Raw genomic sequence first — 18,436 nt, 5'->3', positions numbered from 1 at the left:
GAAGTAAGATGCAAAGAGATATTCACCTAAGACATTATCCCTGTAAAAATCATTAAAATCCATTGAGAAATGGCTGAGAAATTAAGGGTGACTACCAAGAAAAAAAATAATAATATAGAAGAATGAGAACGCGTAGAAAAACAGTAAGGTCTTCCGCTGAAGACGGAAGACCTTAATAATAAAGGACTGTTTTTGTCTAAATCTTAAAGGAAGAGTGTTTTTCAACTTGTACTTCAGTCCAACAACCCCTTTATTTTGAGTATCTTAGTTAGAAAGTCAAAAAAAAAATGGAGAGAAGGAAATAGAGAGAAAGAACAAATCTTGGCTACACACAGCCTTTGCAGGTGTCATAACAGTATTTCATCAAAGGTTCGCGTCAAAACATGGCTGACGCGAAATAATTCCCGATTTTCTCTTTGAATTTGGGGCGTTTCCGCCCGGGACAGGAGCTGATTTGTATGAGATGAAAAACAACGTGTAAGATGTCTCACTACTCAGGTTTGGTAACAGTGCGAGGTCATTTGAAATATTAATGCGTGTTTGTGTCTGGAGGGGGATAAAAAGGACCGAGCTTGATTTTCGTCGTAAATAAATCGAAAGTAGAATTTTGAGGTGTGGATCTCGGATTCGGTTAACGACAATTAGGGGAAGTCCTAAAACAATGACTGATGCATTTTAGACATGTATTTTAGAGTAGAGATTGTTTTGTGTCGTTTACTATTATGTTTGACTGTTTTATATCAACAGGATTGATAAAATTCTTTTAAATGTAGAAATAACGAAATCAGTAACACGTAAATTTATTCATAAAAAAATGGATGACAGTAATTTCCACAGTTCTAACATTCATAAGTAGTTCACACGCTATCGTAGATACAGACTAAACGGAAAACAAGAATTATACATGCAACAGAAATATTACGCGGCTGCTTACATCCCTTGCACTGTGTAAATTTTAAGTCCCCATACAGGCTATACTCGCGGCTTGATATCGGAAATTTCTTCTTGATTGTTCAATCCGCTGCAAATTTGGCAAAAAAACGGAATGAGGTCCGAGGTACATTTACACAAAATTTCATGAGGATTGAGTGAAGAGCTCGGGAGTTAGAATTTGTTTCTACAGTACATGTCAAACACGAAAATTAAAACTCAAATGCCAAAAAGTTCATAACTCTGTTAATAATGAACGAATTGGTCTGGTAATTAGTACGGTAATCTAGAATGGTACTAAGTTGAAATTAAAGGTCCGAGATAAAAGATCAAGTAAAATCGGGCCAGAAAAACTAAATGATTTTTTGAAGGGGGGGGGGGGGTCGGTGACTTCTATATTAAACGGAAAATACTAAATTCCCAATATCACTAGAGTTTGAGGTACATGCTTGACCTTTATTTTGCTATTTACCAGCTAAACATGATTTGGAAATAGAATGAAAAATCCTTTGATTTTAAACAGACTCTTTTCTTCAATTTCTATATCCTCTTTTTCTTTTACAAAAAAATCATAAATGTATTGGACTTCTCGCCCTTGTTTTGTTTCTGATATATGTATAAGAGCTTTGATTGAAACATTTAGATCCCTCTTATCATGTAATTTGAGGGGCTAGCCCCTTTTTCTTGATATCAATGAGAGGTCCCTTAATATAAAACACATTTTGTTCAACAAGTGTTTAGAAATTTGTTACTGTTTTTGAGATAATAGGGAAAAATTGTTTTAGGGGCCGACCCTTTATCTGCTTATAAGGACCATTAAACGAAACTTTGGTGGTTAAATATTATTACGAATATTATTCTGAGTATTTTCTCTTCTATAATGCATTTCAAAATATTTTTCCTTTTTAAGAAATAAATGATCAAAATATTGGACTTCTAGCCCCTTGAAAATCCAAATTATGTAACATATCAGAAAACTTTTAACAAATATAGGTAGATAACTGGAAGATAAACATTTTTGCTTCTATAATACATTACAAAATATTTTTCATTAAAGAGATATAGATAAAAGACTTTAGACCCCTTGTGGCCCCTAATATGAGGGGTCAGCCCCTTTTGCTTGGTGTCAGTTGAAAGATCTTTTATAGATTAATTTTTGATGCTCTACATGTGTTAGCAAAATATTGATTAGAAGAAAGATATTCGTGATCAAATCTCAAATTTCGTAAAAATTGTCAAAAAAATTTCACATCAACATTTTCAGTTCCGGGCGAGCTTCAAGGATGATGACTTCTGGTCAAATCTAAAACAAGCAAGCAAATCTACCATAACCACTCTATCTTGCATATAAATTTCAAGTCCCTAACTATAACAGTTTTTGAGGAGATGCGTGGACAATATCATGTTCCAAAATACATGAAAAAGGGAGATAATTCAGAAACGGAAGTGAATTTTCAGACAGGAAGTAAGATGCAAAGAGATATTCACCTAAGACATTATCCCTGTAAAAATCATTAAAATCCATTGAGAAATGGCTGAGAAATTAAGGGTGACTACCAAGAAAAAAAATAATAATATAGAAGAATGAGAACGCGTAGAAAAACAGTAAGGTCTTCCGCTGAAGACGGAAGACCTTAATAATAAAGGACTGTTTTTGTCTAAATCTTAAAGGAAGAGTGTTTTTCAACTTGTACTTCAGTCCAACAACCCCTTTATTTTGAGTATCTTAGTTAGAAAGTCAAAAAAAAAATGGAGAGAAGGAAATAGAGAGAAAGAACAAATCTTGGCTACACACAGCCTTTGCAGGTGTCATAACAGTATTTCATCAAAGGTTCGCGTCAAAACATGGCTGACGCGAAATAATTCCCGATTTTCTCTTTGAATTTGGGGCGTTTCCGCCCGGGACAGGAGCTGATTTGTATGAGATGAAAAACAACGTGTAAGATGTCTCACTACTCAGGTTTGGTAACAGTGCGAGGTCATTTGAAATATTAATGCGTGTTTGTGTCTGGAGGGGGATAAAAAGGACCGAGCTTGATTTTCGTCGTAAATAAATCGAAAGTAGAATTTTGAGGTGTGGATCTCGGATTCGGTTAACGACAATTAGGGGAAGTCCTAAAACAATGACTGATGCATTTTAGACATGTATTTTAGAGTAGAGATTGTTTTGTGTCGTTTACTATTATGTTTGACTGTTTTATATCAACAGGATTGATAAAATTCTTTTAAATGTAGAAATAACGAAATCAGTAACACGTAAATTTATTCATAAAAAAATGGATGACAGTAATTTCCACAGTTCTAACATTCATAAGTAGTTCACACGCTATCGTAGATACAGACTAAACGGAAAACAAGAATTATACATGCAACAGAAATATTACGCGGCTGCTTACATCCCTTGCACTGTGTAAATTTTAAGTCCCCATACAGGCTATACTCGCGGCTTGATATCGGAAATTTCTTCTTGATTGTTCAATCCGCTGCAAATTTGGCAAAAAAACGGAATGAGGTCCGAGGTACATTTACACAAAATTTCATGAGGATTGAGTGAAGAGCTCGGGAGTTAGAATTTGTTTCTACAGTACATGTCAAACACGAAAATTAAAACTCAAATGCCAAAAAGTTCATAACTCTGTTAATAATGAACGAATTGGTCTGGTAATTAGTACGGTAATCTAGAATGGTACTAAGTTGAAATTAAAGGTCCGAGATAAAAGATCAAGTAAAATCGGGCCAGAAAAACTAAATGATTTTTTGAAGGGGGGGGGGGGGGGGGGTCGGTGACTTCTATATTAAACGGAAAATACTAAATTCCCAATATCACTAGAGTTTGAGGTACATGCTTGACCTTTATTTTGCTATTTACCAGCTAAACATGATTTGGAAATAGAATGAAAAATCCTTTGATTTTAAACAGACTCTTTTCTTCAATTTCTATATCCTCTTTTTCTTTTACAAAAAAATCATAAATGTATTGGACTTCTCGCCCTTGTTTTGTTTCTGATATATGTATAAGAGCTTTGATTGAAACATTTAGATCCCTCTTATCATGTAATTTGAGGGGCTAGCCCCTTTTTCTTGATATCAATGAGAGGTCCCTTAATATAAAACACATTTTGTTCAACAAGTGTTTAGAAATTTGTTACTGTTTTTGAGATAATAGGGAAAAATTGTTTTAGGGGCCGACCCTTTATCTGCTTATAAGGACCATTAAACGAAACTTTGGTGGTTAAATATTATTACGAATATTATTCTGAGTATTTTCTCTTCTATAATGCATTTCAAAATATTTTTCCTTTTTAAGAAATAAATGATCAAAATATTGGACTTCTAGCCCCTTGAAAATCCAAATTATGTAACATATCAGAAAACTTTTAACAAATATAGGTAGATAACTGGAAGATAAACATTTTTGCTTCTATAATACATTACAAAATATTTTTCATTAAAGAGATATAGATAAAAGACTTTAGACCCCTTGTGGCCCCTAATATGAGGGGTCAGCCCCTTTTGCTTGGTGTCAGTTGAAAGATCTTTTATAGATTAATTTTTGATGCTCTACATGTGTTAGCAAAATATTGATTAGAAGAAAGATATTCGTGATCAAATCTCAAATTTCGTAAAAATTGTCAAAAAAATTTCACATCAACATTTTCAGTTCCGGGCGAGCTTCAAGGATGATGACTTCTGGTCAAATCTAAAACAAGCAAGCAAATCTACCATAACCACTCTATCTTGCATATAAATTTCAAGTCCCTAACTATAACAGTTTTTGAGGAGATGCGTGGACAATATCATGTTCCAAAATACATGAAAAAGGGAGATAATTCAGAAACGGAAGTGAATTTTCAGACAGGAAGTAAGATGCAAAGAGATATTCACCTAAGACATTATCCCTGTAAAAATCATTAAAATCCATTGAGAAATGGCTGAGAAATTAAGGGTGACTACCAAGAAAAAAAATAATAATATAGAAGAATGAGAACGCGTAGAAAAACAGTAAGGTCTTCCGCTGAAGACGGAAGACCTTAATAATAAAGGACTGTTTTTGTCTAAATCTTAAAGGAAGAGTGTTTTTCAACTTGTACTTCAGTCCAACAACCCCTTTATTTTGAGTATCTTAGTTAGAAAGTCAAAAAAAAAATGGAGAGAAGGAAATAGAGAGAAAGAACAAATCTTGGCTACACACAGCCTTTGCAGGTGTCATAACAGTATTTCATCAAAGGTTCGCGTCAAAACATGGCTGACGCGAAATAATTCCCGATTTTCTCTTTGAATTTGGGGCGTTTCCGCCCGGGACAGGAGCTGATTTGTATGAGATGAAAAACAACGTGTAAGATGTCTCACTACTCAGGTTTGGTAACAGTGCGAGGTCATTTGAAATATTAATGCGTGTTTGTGTCTGGAGGGGGATAAAAAGGACCGAGCTTGATTTTCGTCGTAAATAAATCGAAAGTAGAATTTTGAGGTGTGGATCTCGGATTCGGTTAACGACAATTAGGGGAAGTCCTAAAACAATGACTGATGCATTTTAGACATGTATTTTAGAGTAGAGATTGTTTTGTGTCGTTTACTATTATGTTTGACTGTTTTATATCAACAGGATTGATAAAATTCTTTTAAATGTAGAAATAACGAAATCAGTAACACGTAAATTTATTCATAAAAAAATGGATGACAGTAATTTCCACAGTTCTAACATTCATAAGTAGTTCACACGCTATCGTAGATACAGACTAAACGGAAAACAAGAATTATACATGCAACAGAAATATTACGCGGCTGCTTACATCCCTTGCACTGTGTAAATTTTAAGTCCCCATACAGGCTATACTCGCGGCTTGATATCGGAAATTTCTTCTTGATTGTTCAATCCGCTGCAAATTTGGCAAAAAAACGGAATGAGGTCCGAGGTACATTTACACAAAATTTCATGAGGATTGAGTGAAGAGCTCGGGAGTTAGAATTTGTTTCTACAGTACATGTCAAACACGAAAATTAAAACTCAAATGCCAAAAAGTTCATAACTCTGTTAATAATGAACGAATTGGTCTGGTAATTAGTACGGTAATCTAGAATGGTACTAAGTTGAAATTAAAGGTCCGAGATAAAAGATCAAGTAAAATCGGGCCAGAAAAACTAAATGATTTTTTGAAGGGGGGGGGGGGTCGGTGACTTCTATATTAAACGGAAAATACTAAATTCCCAATATCACTAGAGTTTGAGGTACATGCTTGACCTTTATTTTGCTATTTACCAGCTAAACATGATTTGGAAATAGAATGAAAAATCCTTTGATTTTAAACAGACTCTTTTCTTCAATTTCTATATCCTCTTTTTCTTTTACAAAAAAATCATAAATGTATTGGACTTCTCGCCCTTGTTTTGTTTCTGATATATGTATAAGAGCTTTGATTGAAACATTTAGATCCCTCTTATCATGTAATTTGAGGGGCTAGCCCCTTTTTCTTGATATCAATGAGAGGTCCCTTAATATAAAACACATTTTGTTCAACAAGTGTTTAGAAATTTGTTACTGTTTTTGAGATAATAGGGAAAAATTGTTTTAGGGGCCGACCCTTTATCTGCTTATAAGGACCATTAAACGAAACTTTGGTGGTTAAATATTATTACGAATATTATTCTGAGTATTTTCTCTTCTATAATGCATTTCAAAATATTTTTCCTTTTTAAGAAATAAATGATCAAAATATTGGACTTCTAGCCCCTTGAAAATCCAAATTATGTAACATATCAGAAAACTTTTAACAAATATAGGTAGATAACTGGAAGATAAACATTTTTGCTTCTATAATACATTACAAAATATTTTTCATTAAAGAGATATAGATAAAAGACTTTAGACCCCTTGTGGCCCCTAATATGAGGGGTCAGCCCCTTTTGCTTGGTGTCAGTTGAAAGATCTTTTATAGATTAATTTTTGATGCTCTACATGTGTTAGCAAAATATTGATTAGAAGAAAGATATTCGTGATCAAATCTCAAATTTCGTAAAAATTGTCAAAAAAATTTCACATCAACATTTTCAGTTCCGGGCGAGCTTCAAGGATGATGACTTCTGGTCAAATCTAAAACAAGCAAGCAAATCTACCATAACCACTCTATCTTGCATATAAATTTCAAGTCCCTAACTATAACAGTTTTTGAGGAGATGCGTGGACAATATCATGTTCCAAAATACATGAAAAAGGGAGATAATTCAGAAACGGAAGTGAATTTTCAGACAGGAAGTAAGATGCAAAGAGATATTCACCTAAGACATTATCCCTGTAAAAATCATTAAAATCCATTGAGAAATGGCTGAGAAATTAAGGGTGACTACCAAGAAAAAAAATAATAATATAGAAGAATGAGAACGCGTAGAAAAACAGTAAGGTCTTCCGCTGAAGACGGAAGACCTTAATAATAATAATAAAAAAAAACAATAGAATAACAAGAGGGTCTTCCGTTGAAAACGGAAGACCCTAAAAAGAAACCGAACGAAAACAATATTATTCCAATGGAAGACCTTAATAATAATTAAAATAAAAATAATAATATTTTATCTTTTATAGCTTGTTGTAACAACTGAAATACTAGAGACTGTATATTCCGAAAAAAAAATATTTTGTTTGAAAAAATTTTAAAGTCAGAGTTTTAACTTTACGCTGTAATGGTTTTATTTTCACATTTCATATATTTTTTTTTTGTCAGAAAAAAAACTTGTTCATGATGATAATAAGATATGAAGACACTAATATGCAGATTAACAAAATGCAATCTCGCCTTACAGATCGAGTGGTGCAATTTGTTTTGTCCGCACAAAATTTTAAATTTCATATCTGCAACGTAACGTTTTTGTTAAATTTTATATTATCAAACTTATCAAGTAGAGCAGGAATAAGTTTTACCATATTTACACAAGGCAGCACAAGGAAGTGTGCAGGCTGGTTGTTCAAATCCATACTGGGGTATTGGACAACCTTTGAATAAAAGCTTGTAATTGTTATATGTTCCACTTAACTGTTGAATGATTATACGTTGTTTTTTCTTCATACTAAATTTCGAGTACCATAAACTTCTATTTCACAGAGGTCAACAAAGGCGTATTGACTGTAATCTTCTGGATAGCTGATTCCTGGGCGTCTCTCATTGTAAAATATTACATACCGACCAACAGCAGAGCAGAAAAAATCCACAATGGAAGGTATCGTATACTTGTTGTATTTTCTCTCATGATAACAAATAACGCCATGATTGTAATCAGTCGTATTCGAAACGGCAACTGAAAACCCTAAAAGTCTTCTTGTAAACCCGTTGTTGACATCTAAAAAATCAATGCATTTCTTATTATGAATAAGTACACCAATAGTGCATTTTGATCATTTATCTATCAAATTTATCTCACCCCATTTTTTATTATCCGTTCTTGAGTAGATAACAATGCGTTCAATGCGACGATAATTTTCTAAATCTACCCTCCACATTACAAACGACTGGCCATCTTGAGTAGAAGTGCACTGACTGCTGAGTATATTAAGATCACTTTTTTTACCATCAACGAGTCTGTAACTTGGTTGTCCGTCAAAAAGTGAATGCAGTTGAAAAGTCGGGCGATGCAATGCCATATTAACTGCGCAAAGAAATAATTTAAAAAAATAAATAAATAAATTTAATCTATCTTAAATGTGAACAAAATCAATTTGAGTCATTTTAGAAAGAAAAATAAACACTTTTTAACTTTTTTATTGAAAAAATAATCCTTTTTTTTCGAATGAAAAAAATAATGACTTACCTTTTAACCGATAGTATGTGGATCTTGACCAGATAATACTATCATTTTGTTTTTTATTAAGAGTGGTTTTGGTTTGTGTGAAACATGTATAATATTTCATGATTTGTTTAATGAAATTCTACCGTGTAATTTTAAATTGTACATACTTCTTTCATAATTATCACAGAATTGTCCGGAAAAACCAAGCCGACAGTCTCCAAGACATTCTCCAGACACAATGCTGCAATGGTGACAGTTAACTGGACAAGTCTTTGAGCAATGCACACCATAGAACCCTAGAGGACAACCTTGTTAAAAGGAAAGCAAGGCTGGTAGTAAAAGTCATAACCATTATAAAACGCTTGTTAAACATGTCACCCTATCAGTCTATGACGTACTGCCCTGCATTACTGATATTTTAAATAAGAGGTATAAAATCCAATGTAATTTAAACATTTTTGAAGAAGAATAAGCATGAATTGTAATAAACTATTATTCTATATAGTAGTTTATACCATACACCTCCATTTCGCATAGATTTATTTGTGCCTTTGTAGAATAGCCAGGTTTTGTGGACAGATTGCCTTCTCTGGTGTTAAAAAAGATCACATATCGACCTGGCATGGTGCATTCTATGGTCAGACTTGACGGAATAGTTGACGGTGTATACGTCGTGTCGTGATAACACAGGTACCCGTCCTCCTTGACTGTTGTATTCGACACATAGACAGAAAATCCAAGAAAGGTGCCTGCCAAATCACTGTTTGCTAAAACAGAAGAAGAATTGGAGAGAGAAACAAAAACTTGATTAACAAATTTCTACCAGGGTAGAGATCGCATAAGCAGAAATTTAGATGATACATTTTCTGAATCTGGGTACATTGGAGCATTTTGAATGCCACGAAAGTTACTACGAATTCTAATAGTTATTTATTCGATTTTTCTACGATTTCAGAGTAATTTTTAATCCACTCACCAAATGACATTTCATCGGTTCTATAATGTATGACTATTTTATGAATACTCTGAATTGTACCGAGGTCCACTAGCCAAGTGACATCGGCGTTCGACTCCAAAGACACCGCACACTGGCCTCCGCTTTCTGATAGATTTCCACACAATCCGTCTACAGCTTTAGAGGAGGGGTACTTCTCTGAAGTCTGCCAGGTATGTTTCTCACATGCCAGATTCATGTCTATATCGGATCATAAAGCAGTCTTTAGGATTTGTTAAAGTGTCAGTATTTATTGCCGCATTGACTTCTTAATCGTTAAAAACATTCTGAAATACCAATTATTTGCCCACTGGTTAGTATTGGCCTTTTTAAGGTAATTCAAGTTGTTAACTCATTCATATTACTTTTCCTACTGTTTTGTTGTTTTTTTTTTGATAATTTAACTTCACTTCTTTTTTCTCAAATAATATAAACCCATTCAATATCCATACATTTGTTTTGTTTTTGTTAATCGTGTATTAATATTTGACACAAAGGAAATTTCAAAAGCAATCAATAGATTTCCTCTAGATAACGGTGAATTTTAGAATATAACTGAAATGTATAAAAATCTCTAATTTGCTTTCTCATCCTGCTAAAAATACAATTTACATATTGGTTTGAACCAAAACATACAATACATGTACTTACAACCTTCCACAGTAAAGTAAACACACATAAGAGTGACCAAAGTGAATGAAATAGTTTTTAACACCATCACCATTGCTCTGTTAGGAGAATCTCGTTCTATAAATCGATCCTACCGAAACAGTGTTGTTTCCTGTATAGTTCTATCAGATGTCGTGTCACAAAGTCTATTTATTTTGACTCCTACGAGTACACCCATCTTTCACAAACTATGTTCTCATCAAACAAAAGTGCATATCATTTGTGCGTATGTGAATAAACAACTTATTTCCCGATATACATCATTATTCCTTTATTTTATTACACTAAGTCGCCCATTAATGGCAGTTATGACTGAATGCCTTTTTAAAAGTTGGGATCATTTGAATACATGATCGTGTAACGTGCGGGATCGTGTGTGTATCAGGGAAATTGGTTTGCGTTTTTTACCGTGCGTGTTCGTGGGTGATCGTGCGGTTTATTCGTTTTGTAAACTTTCTTACGGAATGCCATGATTTATTCTGAAAACAACGACAAGTAGTTTTTGTAAAACTATGTGAATTTCAAACTTTTTTTTTAATAGAAGAACATTGATTCTTTTTTTTATATAGAACAACATTCATTACCTCTTTCGTCGTTAAATACGTTTAGTAACAATCTCCGTAGTTCATTCAATCCTTTGTTGGTCGAGTTAGATTTGCATAATTTTATAATCAGCCTATATCAAGCATTTATTGTGTTTTGACACATAATTTTAATCATATTAGCAAGAGCAACACGCTGAATGAAAGCGGTCAAGCTTACCCATGCCCCGTTTTAAAGTAAACGATTATTCTTCTTTCAAATGAGAATACGATACGCATTCCTATCTTTTTTTCTTCCTAGACGTGAACTTCGAAGCTTCATATCGTGCCCATTTCTGAACGGTTTTTGCTCAAATGTTCAACTAATAGACATTAAACAACACTATCTTAATCAATTCATAAATTTTAAAAATCCTTTTCCGTTAACGAGTTACCCTTTTAAAATTTTTTAGAAAATTGGATTTGGTTTCCAGACAAAGGTTCCAAGACTTTGATTGCAAGGAATGTGAATCCAACGAATTGAATAACAGAGACATTGTCGTTGTGCACATCGGTTTTTGTTTTTGGATTACGTTTTTTTAGGGGAATTTATGGGTAAAAAAAAAATAGGATTCAAAAAGTGCAAAAATTAGACATGTTTTCCTTTGTATCTTTTAAACGAAGAATATCTTGTCAAGACAAGTAGAATAAACGTTGTGCAGAATATCAAGGGCTTTCATTTTACACCAATAAAAAGGGCTGGAGTTTTAGGAGTTTAAGTCACTGGTGTTAAGTTCTCATAGTGGACAATCCTTAAAAACGGGAATCGGAAAACAAAACATTATTTTTCTTTTCTAGTAAAACACAAAATACGGTTTTAAAAAAATCGATGATTTGCATTGTAGTAATAAACTGCATGCATTTTAAATCTACCTTGAGTCAGAGCTGAGTGTGTGTACCATTACGTAATCTATCCCTCACCCGCGGCCGAGAAAAAAATTATGGTCGCGGCTCGACTACCTGGCGGTCAGCGGCTCGACTACCTGGCGGTCAGCGGTTATCTAATACACGAGAGTTGCGTCTCCCATATATGAGTTTATTTAGCTGCGAACTCAAGAATTGTTTTAGGTTTGATTTCACATACAAGTAAATGGATTAAACGATAGGGTGTCAAGTAAGAAATTGTTCACTTAATTAATAAAAGCAATGTCATTCTTAGTCTATAGCAATATCAAACATAGATCAATTGTGGGTTTTAAGTTAAAAATAAAGAACTTCTCTTTGATAGATATTAGTCATTATACTGCAAAATTATCAAATCTGCCTGGGTTCTGTGCTGTGTAGCGTGTACCTTAAGGAAATCTATCCTTCGCCGAGGAGATCAGCCACGGCTGCACTACATAGCGTTAAAAATCAAATTAAATCATAATCAAATTTTCATGTTACATCTTTGCAGTGGGTGCTGACACGATAAAAGAATGTCCTGAATTGAGACATTCGACGATTATTTTAAAGAAAATCCACGTGAGGTTTTTAGCAACTTTAGATTAGATTCTATCGGTCACATATTAATCATGTCTGTAGTTTTTCTACATGGTCGTTCGTTTTATTGTGAAAACGAACTTATTGCTGCGCCCCCTCACCCTCCTCCTACCCGCTGCTAAGTGCTCGCACTGGATTTTTTTTTTAAATTGGCGAAACTATTTCCAGATCTGACGAAAATTATTTTTGATGACTTATTATGTATAGCATTTTCTCCTCATCGTGTTTCACTTTCCCACCCGTTTGTTTATTCTGTCAGTCTCTGTTAATTCAGTCGCCACGTGCGACCGAAAATCTTTCGTCGCTTCAGCTCACACAGCTCAGAGCTCCAGGTCATCAAAATTTATGAAATTGAGTAACAGTTGGAAGGGTGTTTTCACTACAGTGGTCAATTGTTAAGCAATAAGACTTCTTATGATCTTCCCATTAAAGGTGTGGGATCGTAATCTGAGAATGTAGCTAATAAACTAAACCTATTCATTTGTCGATGTGATTTTTTTCAAAAGAAATTACAGGCTTTAAATAAAATGCATGCATATGATATAACAAGAAACACCCAGATTGTTTTGCATTTTACTATATGTACAGCAATACACCTTGACCACCTTACCTACAGCAATGCAAATGAGGGTGCAACCTTAATGTACACATGCATGTTAGTATAGTTCTGGAAACTATTAATCTTGTATTTTAATATACTGGGTATTGTTCTACTAAAATTAGTATTCCATCGGATGTAGCTAACCTTGTAAGTAAATGCAGTTGCATTACAACCTCGTACTACACAACTGCAATAAAAGGGTTTTTTTAAAATCAATTTTCATACAATTAGCAATAAATAAAATTCCCAATAGCACACATATATCTCACTTAAGAGTAACTTTGAGAAAAGCATATAGTTTTGGGAGGCAGATATGTCGCTTTATTATAGTATGCAAGTCAAGTGAACTATCTTGGTTTTTCAAAGAAATAAAAAAATTGTCGACACTAGACGATAAGTTTCCGGGCTTCAGTGGTGTCAGAAATTGACAACAGAAAACGTTTTCTTAATCCTTATGAAAGCGGAATCACCTCAGCACAAAAACTGTGTGAAACAACAAACATACCAAGGATTACAGTGTATGACAATTTGAAAAGATTTCGTGAAGGGAAGTCCGAGATACGGTGCCCGGGATCTGGCAGGATGAAAATTATTGACGTGAATGACAACAGACAGGCTGCACAAATTGCTGCTTCTCATCCGCAATGGTCAGCACAGCAAATTGCAAATGAATGTGCAAGAAGAGGATCAGCGTTAGTGTCAAAATGGAGTATGGGCCGGACTCTGTGTAAACAGATAGCCATGCTATGACCTTGAATTGCTAGTATTACATAATGGTCACTATGATATTTATGTGTACCTAAATACTGCACACTGAATGGTATTAATGATAATCAACAGAATGAACTCTGTGACTCTGGTAGCAATGCGTAGTATTCCTAAATGATGTTATGAAACTAGGTGCATAATACGGGCATAATAATATCCAAATTGAGAGTTTAACAACAAGTGACATATTTGGCGATTCTGTGTCTGCAACGATAGCTCTAGTACTCTATATTGACTCATGTATTGTGTATTCTATACATTAACCTTTGTAACCTTTTATGCCGTGTATGAATGAACGTATTGTGAGTAAGTGATGCCTCATACTAGGTGGGGGACTCCAAGACCCAGGACTCGGAGACTCAAATCCTGCATCCAGACTCTTTCATTGGCAGTTTTGACGGTTTTGTTACTTTATTTAGGAATAAACTATTAATCTTAATTTTGAACACTGAATGTTCACTCATGATCGTCGTAAATGGGCCGAACTAGTCAAAACTGTTCATCATAAGTAAAATGTTATATATACCCATGCAAAATGATGTTGAGGAGAGAGATAGATCCCACATATAGATAGAATCCGCTTATTGAGATAGATTATGAGACTCCTGATTTGGGCTGCTATTAGCTGATGTAATTGTAACTATACGATCACGCTTAATAAAACCGCTTGAGAAAGAAATACTGGACTTGTCATCACTAAGTTTGAGCTGACCCTCAATTGGATCCGTAAGACGGAAGGCTTACATGAACTTTCTTGGTGCCAGTGACCAGGACCGAGCGAAGTTCAATATCGAATAAGGTAAGAACCATTTCTATTTGTCTCTTATAGCTATCTCGAAGTAAACAACTTTGTCTAAGCAACCAATATGGCGACAGGTGATGGGTTTGATAAAAAAGAATTTAAAAATCAAATGGAGCAATTAGAAAAACAATTCGCGGGGTTGGGTCAGAACAAAGAATATAAAGGGCAAGAAACAGATCAAAAGTCCCTAGAAAAAGAGCAAATTAAACAAAATACTTTTGAAACATATCATGATGCTAGGCCGTATGAAACTCGTGAACCTCGACACCGAGTCCCAGATCAGGATAATGATAAAGATTTTTTCATTGGTCAAGTTAAAGCTATAACAGCTGCACTCTCAGTGCCCCTATCTTCTGTGATAACTCATTTTGAGTGAGATGCTCAAAAATTTAAAAAGTGGATAAAGGAAGTTGAAAAGTACAGTGTTATGTCTGGGAAACAAGGTCATGAGATCCCCATGCTTGCATACATAACGAGTAAGGGTTCAGTGGGGGATTATATTAAAAGGTATTTAGATGAAACAGATGCGTCTGAAGAAATCCCATCTTGGAACGATCTTAAGGAATCCCTTAAAATAGATTTGCAGAAATAACAGACCCCCAACACGCGTTAGCAGTAATGCGTAAGACTCGACAAAATTCAAATGAAAGTGTTCAGTTGTTCGCCGAGAGACTATTACAAATCGCGGAAGACGCCTACAGTAATGACAGACTAAAAGATCCTTTGATACAACAACAGTTAGTAGATATCTTTTGTGACGGCTTGACATTCGACTATCTCAGAATAAAAATTTTGCGAGAAAACCCTAAAGACTTAGAATCCGCAATTCAAATAGCAATGCGAGAACAAAATCTGAGACAGAGGCTAGCGATAAGAGGGTCAAATATGACAGAAATAGTACAAAGTAATGACAACAGACGAACTCTCTCAAATTTTGATACTACTCTTCCCTTATTAAAGGATAGAGCAGATAATCTTACCTCCTAGAAAAAGAGCAAATTAAACAAAATACTTTTGAAACATATCATGATGCTAGGCCGTATGAAACTCGTGAACCTCGACACCGAGTCCCAGATCAGGATAATGATAAAGATTTTTTCATTGGTCAAGTTAAAGCTATAACAGCTGCACTCTCAGTGCCCCTATCTTCTGTGATAACTCATTTTGAGTGAGATGCTCAAAAATTTAAAAAGTGGATAAAGGAAGTTGAAAAGTACAGTGTTATGTCTGGGAAACAAGGTCATGAGATCCCCATGCTTGCATACATAACGAGTAAGGGTTCAGTGGGGGATTATATTAAAAGGTATTTAGATGAAACAGATGCGTCTGAAGAAATCCCATCTTGGAACGATCTTAAGGAATCCCTTAAAATAGATTTGCAGAAATAACAGACCCCCAACACGCGTTAGCAGTAATGCGTAAGACTCGACAAAATTCAAATGAAAGTGTTCAGTTGTTCGCCGAGAGACTATTACAAATCGCGGAAGACGCCTACAGTAATGACAGACTAAAAGATCCTTTGATACAACAACAGTTAGTAGATATCTTTTGTGACGGCTTGACATTCGACTATCTCAGAATAAAAATTTTGCGAGAAAACCCTAAAGACTTAGAATCCGCAATTCAAATAGCAATGCGAGAACAAAATCTGAGACAGAGGCTAGCGATAAGAGGGTCAAATATGACAGAAATAGTACAAAGTAATGACAACAGACGAACTCTCTCAAATTTTGATACTACTCTTCCCTTATTAAAGGATAGAGCAGATAATCTTACCTCAGTAGAAACAAGGCATGTAGAACCAATGGAAATTGACCATGCGCGTTATAGTAGGTGTTTTAAATGCAAACAGACGGGTCATAGGGCTCGATTTTGTACTCAAAATAAACCCCAAGTCAGGTCCTGTCCTCAAATAAATAAACGACCCAGTCAAAACAAACCCGTCCATAATGTAGAGCAGAAACCCCGTTCGCCTGTGGAATGTTGGAATTGTGGTAAAGTAGGTCATGTGCGTGCAGATTGTTGGGGCTCGCATATGTATCAAAGAGCGCAGCAAAATCGGGGCAGACCTTCAAATCGTCAAGGCCGAACATATAAATCTGGCGACCAAGTAAATAGGGGATCGTCTCAAAATTTCAAATCGCGTTCTTATTTTGACAAACAAAAACAGGAAAATTAAGACGTTCTTCCTTCGTTGAAGCCCGAAGAAAGAACTTTAAACAAAGACCTACATATGAAATTAATTTTACTTACAACCCCAGTAGCTGTTTATTAAAAGTAGGTAAAAATAAATTTAGAGCTTTGGTAGGTACAGGTGCAGCCGTATCTCTTATTAGTAAAAAAAATGTATGAAAATCTATTTCCCCGCCCCAAGTTGTTTAATAATGATATCCCCTCTTTACAAGCAGCAAATGGCAATTCTTTAATTGCGATAGGGTATGTAAATATTTCCTTTAAGATTTCAGGGTTAACTTTAGACCACAAACTTTGTGTGACAAAGGGACTCAACCGAAACATGATTCTCGGTCGTGATTGGCTCAAGAAAAACAATGTTCGTTTATACTTTGATCTTGGACTCATGCGTATTAATGGCAAAGTATACGCGGAACTTAAAGAAGATTTACACATCTCAACTATTGTAAGAACTCGTAAGAAACTTATTATGAGACCAAACACGGTGACTGTATTCTATGGAAAAAAAAATAACAATTTTCCTCTGGAAAAAAATGACTTGGTTGAAGTGAACAGCATTGACAATAACTGCATTATGGAAGACCCAGGACTATATTTAAAAGACGCCGTTTGTATAGTTCGGAAAGATAAGAAAGTTCCAATGATCTTCGTTAACCAAACTAACACAAATTATAAAATTCCAAGAGGCTACATAGTAGGACGAATTACCGCATTAAAACAGAAGGAAATCTCAGAAATACAGACTACTCAAGACACAAAAGAAATTGATGTACCTAAAAGATTTTAACACTCAATCAAAAGACTTGTGAGCAAAAACAATGATTTATTTGCAAAGAAAGACAGTGACCTTGGAGTGACTGATACTGTTAAAATGAAGATAGAGACTGGAGATCACCACTCAATAAAGAACAGACTCTACCTTGTACCCTTAAATAAAAGACAGATACTTGACAAGGCCATACTGGAAATGATGGACGCAAAGATTATTGAGAGATCACAATCGCCTTGGTCATTTCCCTTAGTAGTGGTGAAAAAAAAGGACGGATCAGACCGGATGTGCGTTGACTTTAGAAGCTTGAATAAGATAGTGAAACCCGTATCATTCCCGCTACCGTTGATTGATGACATCCTATGTTTACTAGGTAAGGCAAAATATTTCACTGCACTAGACTTAAAGAGTGGATATTGGCAAGTGAAATTAGAAGATTCAAGTAAAGAAAAAACGGCCTTTGCATGTCACAAAGGACTATTCCAATTCAACCGGATGCCATTTGGGTTGAGTAATGCACCGGCAGTCTTTCAAGAGCTGATGAACATAGTTCTTCAAGGACAAGAGGAGTTTGCCATCGCATACCTGGATGACATTCTTATATTCTCAGAGACACCGGAAGATCATCTTCGTCATATTCAAGACGTTTTCAACCGCTTAAGAAAGCATGGACTTAAAATGAAGCTAAAGAAATGTAGTTTCTTCAAGGAACAAACTGAATATCTTGGTTTCATTATTGATGAACATGGCGTTACACCTGATCCAAAGAAAGTCGACGCTATAAGAACGTTACCAGCGCCCACTACAGTCCGAGAAGTTCGTGGCTTTATAGGTATGTGTAGTTATTACAGGAGATTTATACCGAACTTCT

General features: G+C 34.9%; 1 protein-coding gene across 2 annotated transcripts in view; it reads right to left on the bottom strand.

Moving 5' to 3' along the window:
* The window catches only part of LOC105323786 (uncharacterized), a 33,672-nt gene extending 16,910 nt beyond the window's left edge, over positions 1-16,762 (bottom strand). Inside the window, exons 1-7 of one of the 2 annotated variants that reach the window (XM_066087667.1) lie at positions 16,380-16,762; positions 9,683-9,901; positions 9,222-9,473; positions 8,874-9,014; positions 8,341-8,565; positions 8,005-8,259; positions 7,844-7,915 (exon numbers count right to left, since the gene is read on the bottom strand). In XM_066087667.1, the coding sequence (XP_065943739.1) occupies positions 7,844-7,915; positions 8,005-8,259; positions 8,341-8,565; positions 8,874-9,014; positions 9,222-9,473; positions 9,683-9,899 (1,162 nt within the window). In that variant the 5' untranslated portion in view covers positions 9,900-9,901; positions 16,380-16,762. Of the gene's footprint in view, positions 1-7,843; positions 7,916-8,004; positions 8,260-8,340; positions 8,566-8,873; positions 9,015-9,221; positions 9,474-9,682; positions 9,902-10,351; positions 10,630-16,379 lie in introns of those variants that run through there. The other variant, XM_066087632.1, reaches the window with a different exon arrangement.
* Positions 16,763-18,436: the final 1,674 nt, after the last annotated feature.

This window comes from Magallana gigas, chromosome 1 (assembly GCF_963853765.1).
Source record: "Magallana gigas chromosome 1, xbMagGiga1.1, whole genome shotgun sequence".
Taxonomy (NCBI): domain Eukaryota; kingdom Metazoa; phylum Mollusca; class Bivalvia; order Ostreida; family Ostreidae; genus Magallana; species Magallana gigas.
Note: the sequence above shows the minus strand (reverse complement) of the source record. Positions and strands in the feature narration are given on the sequence as shown.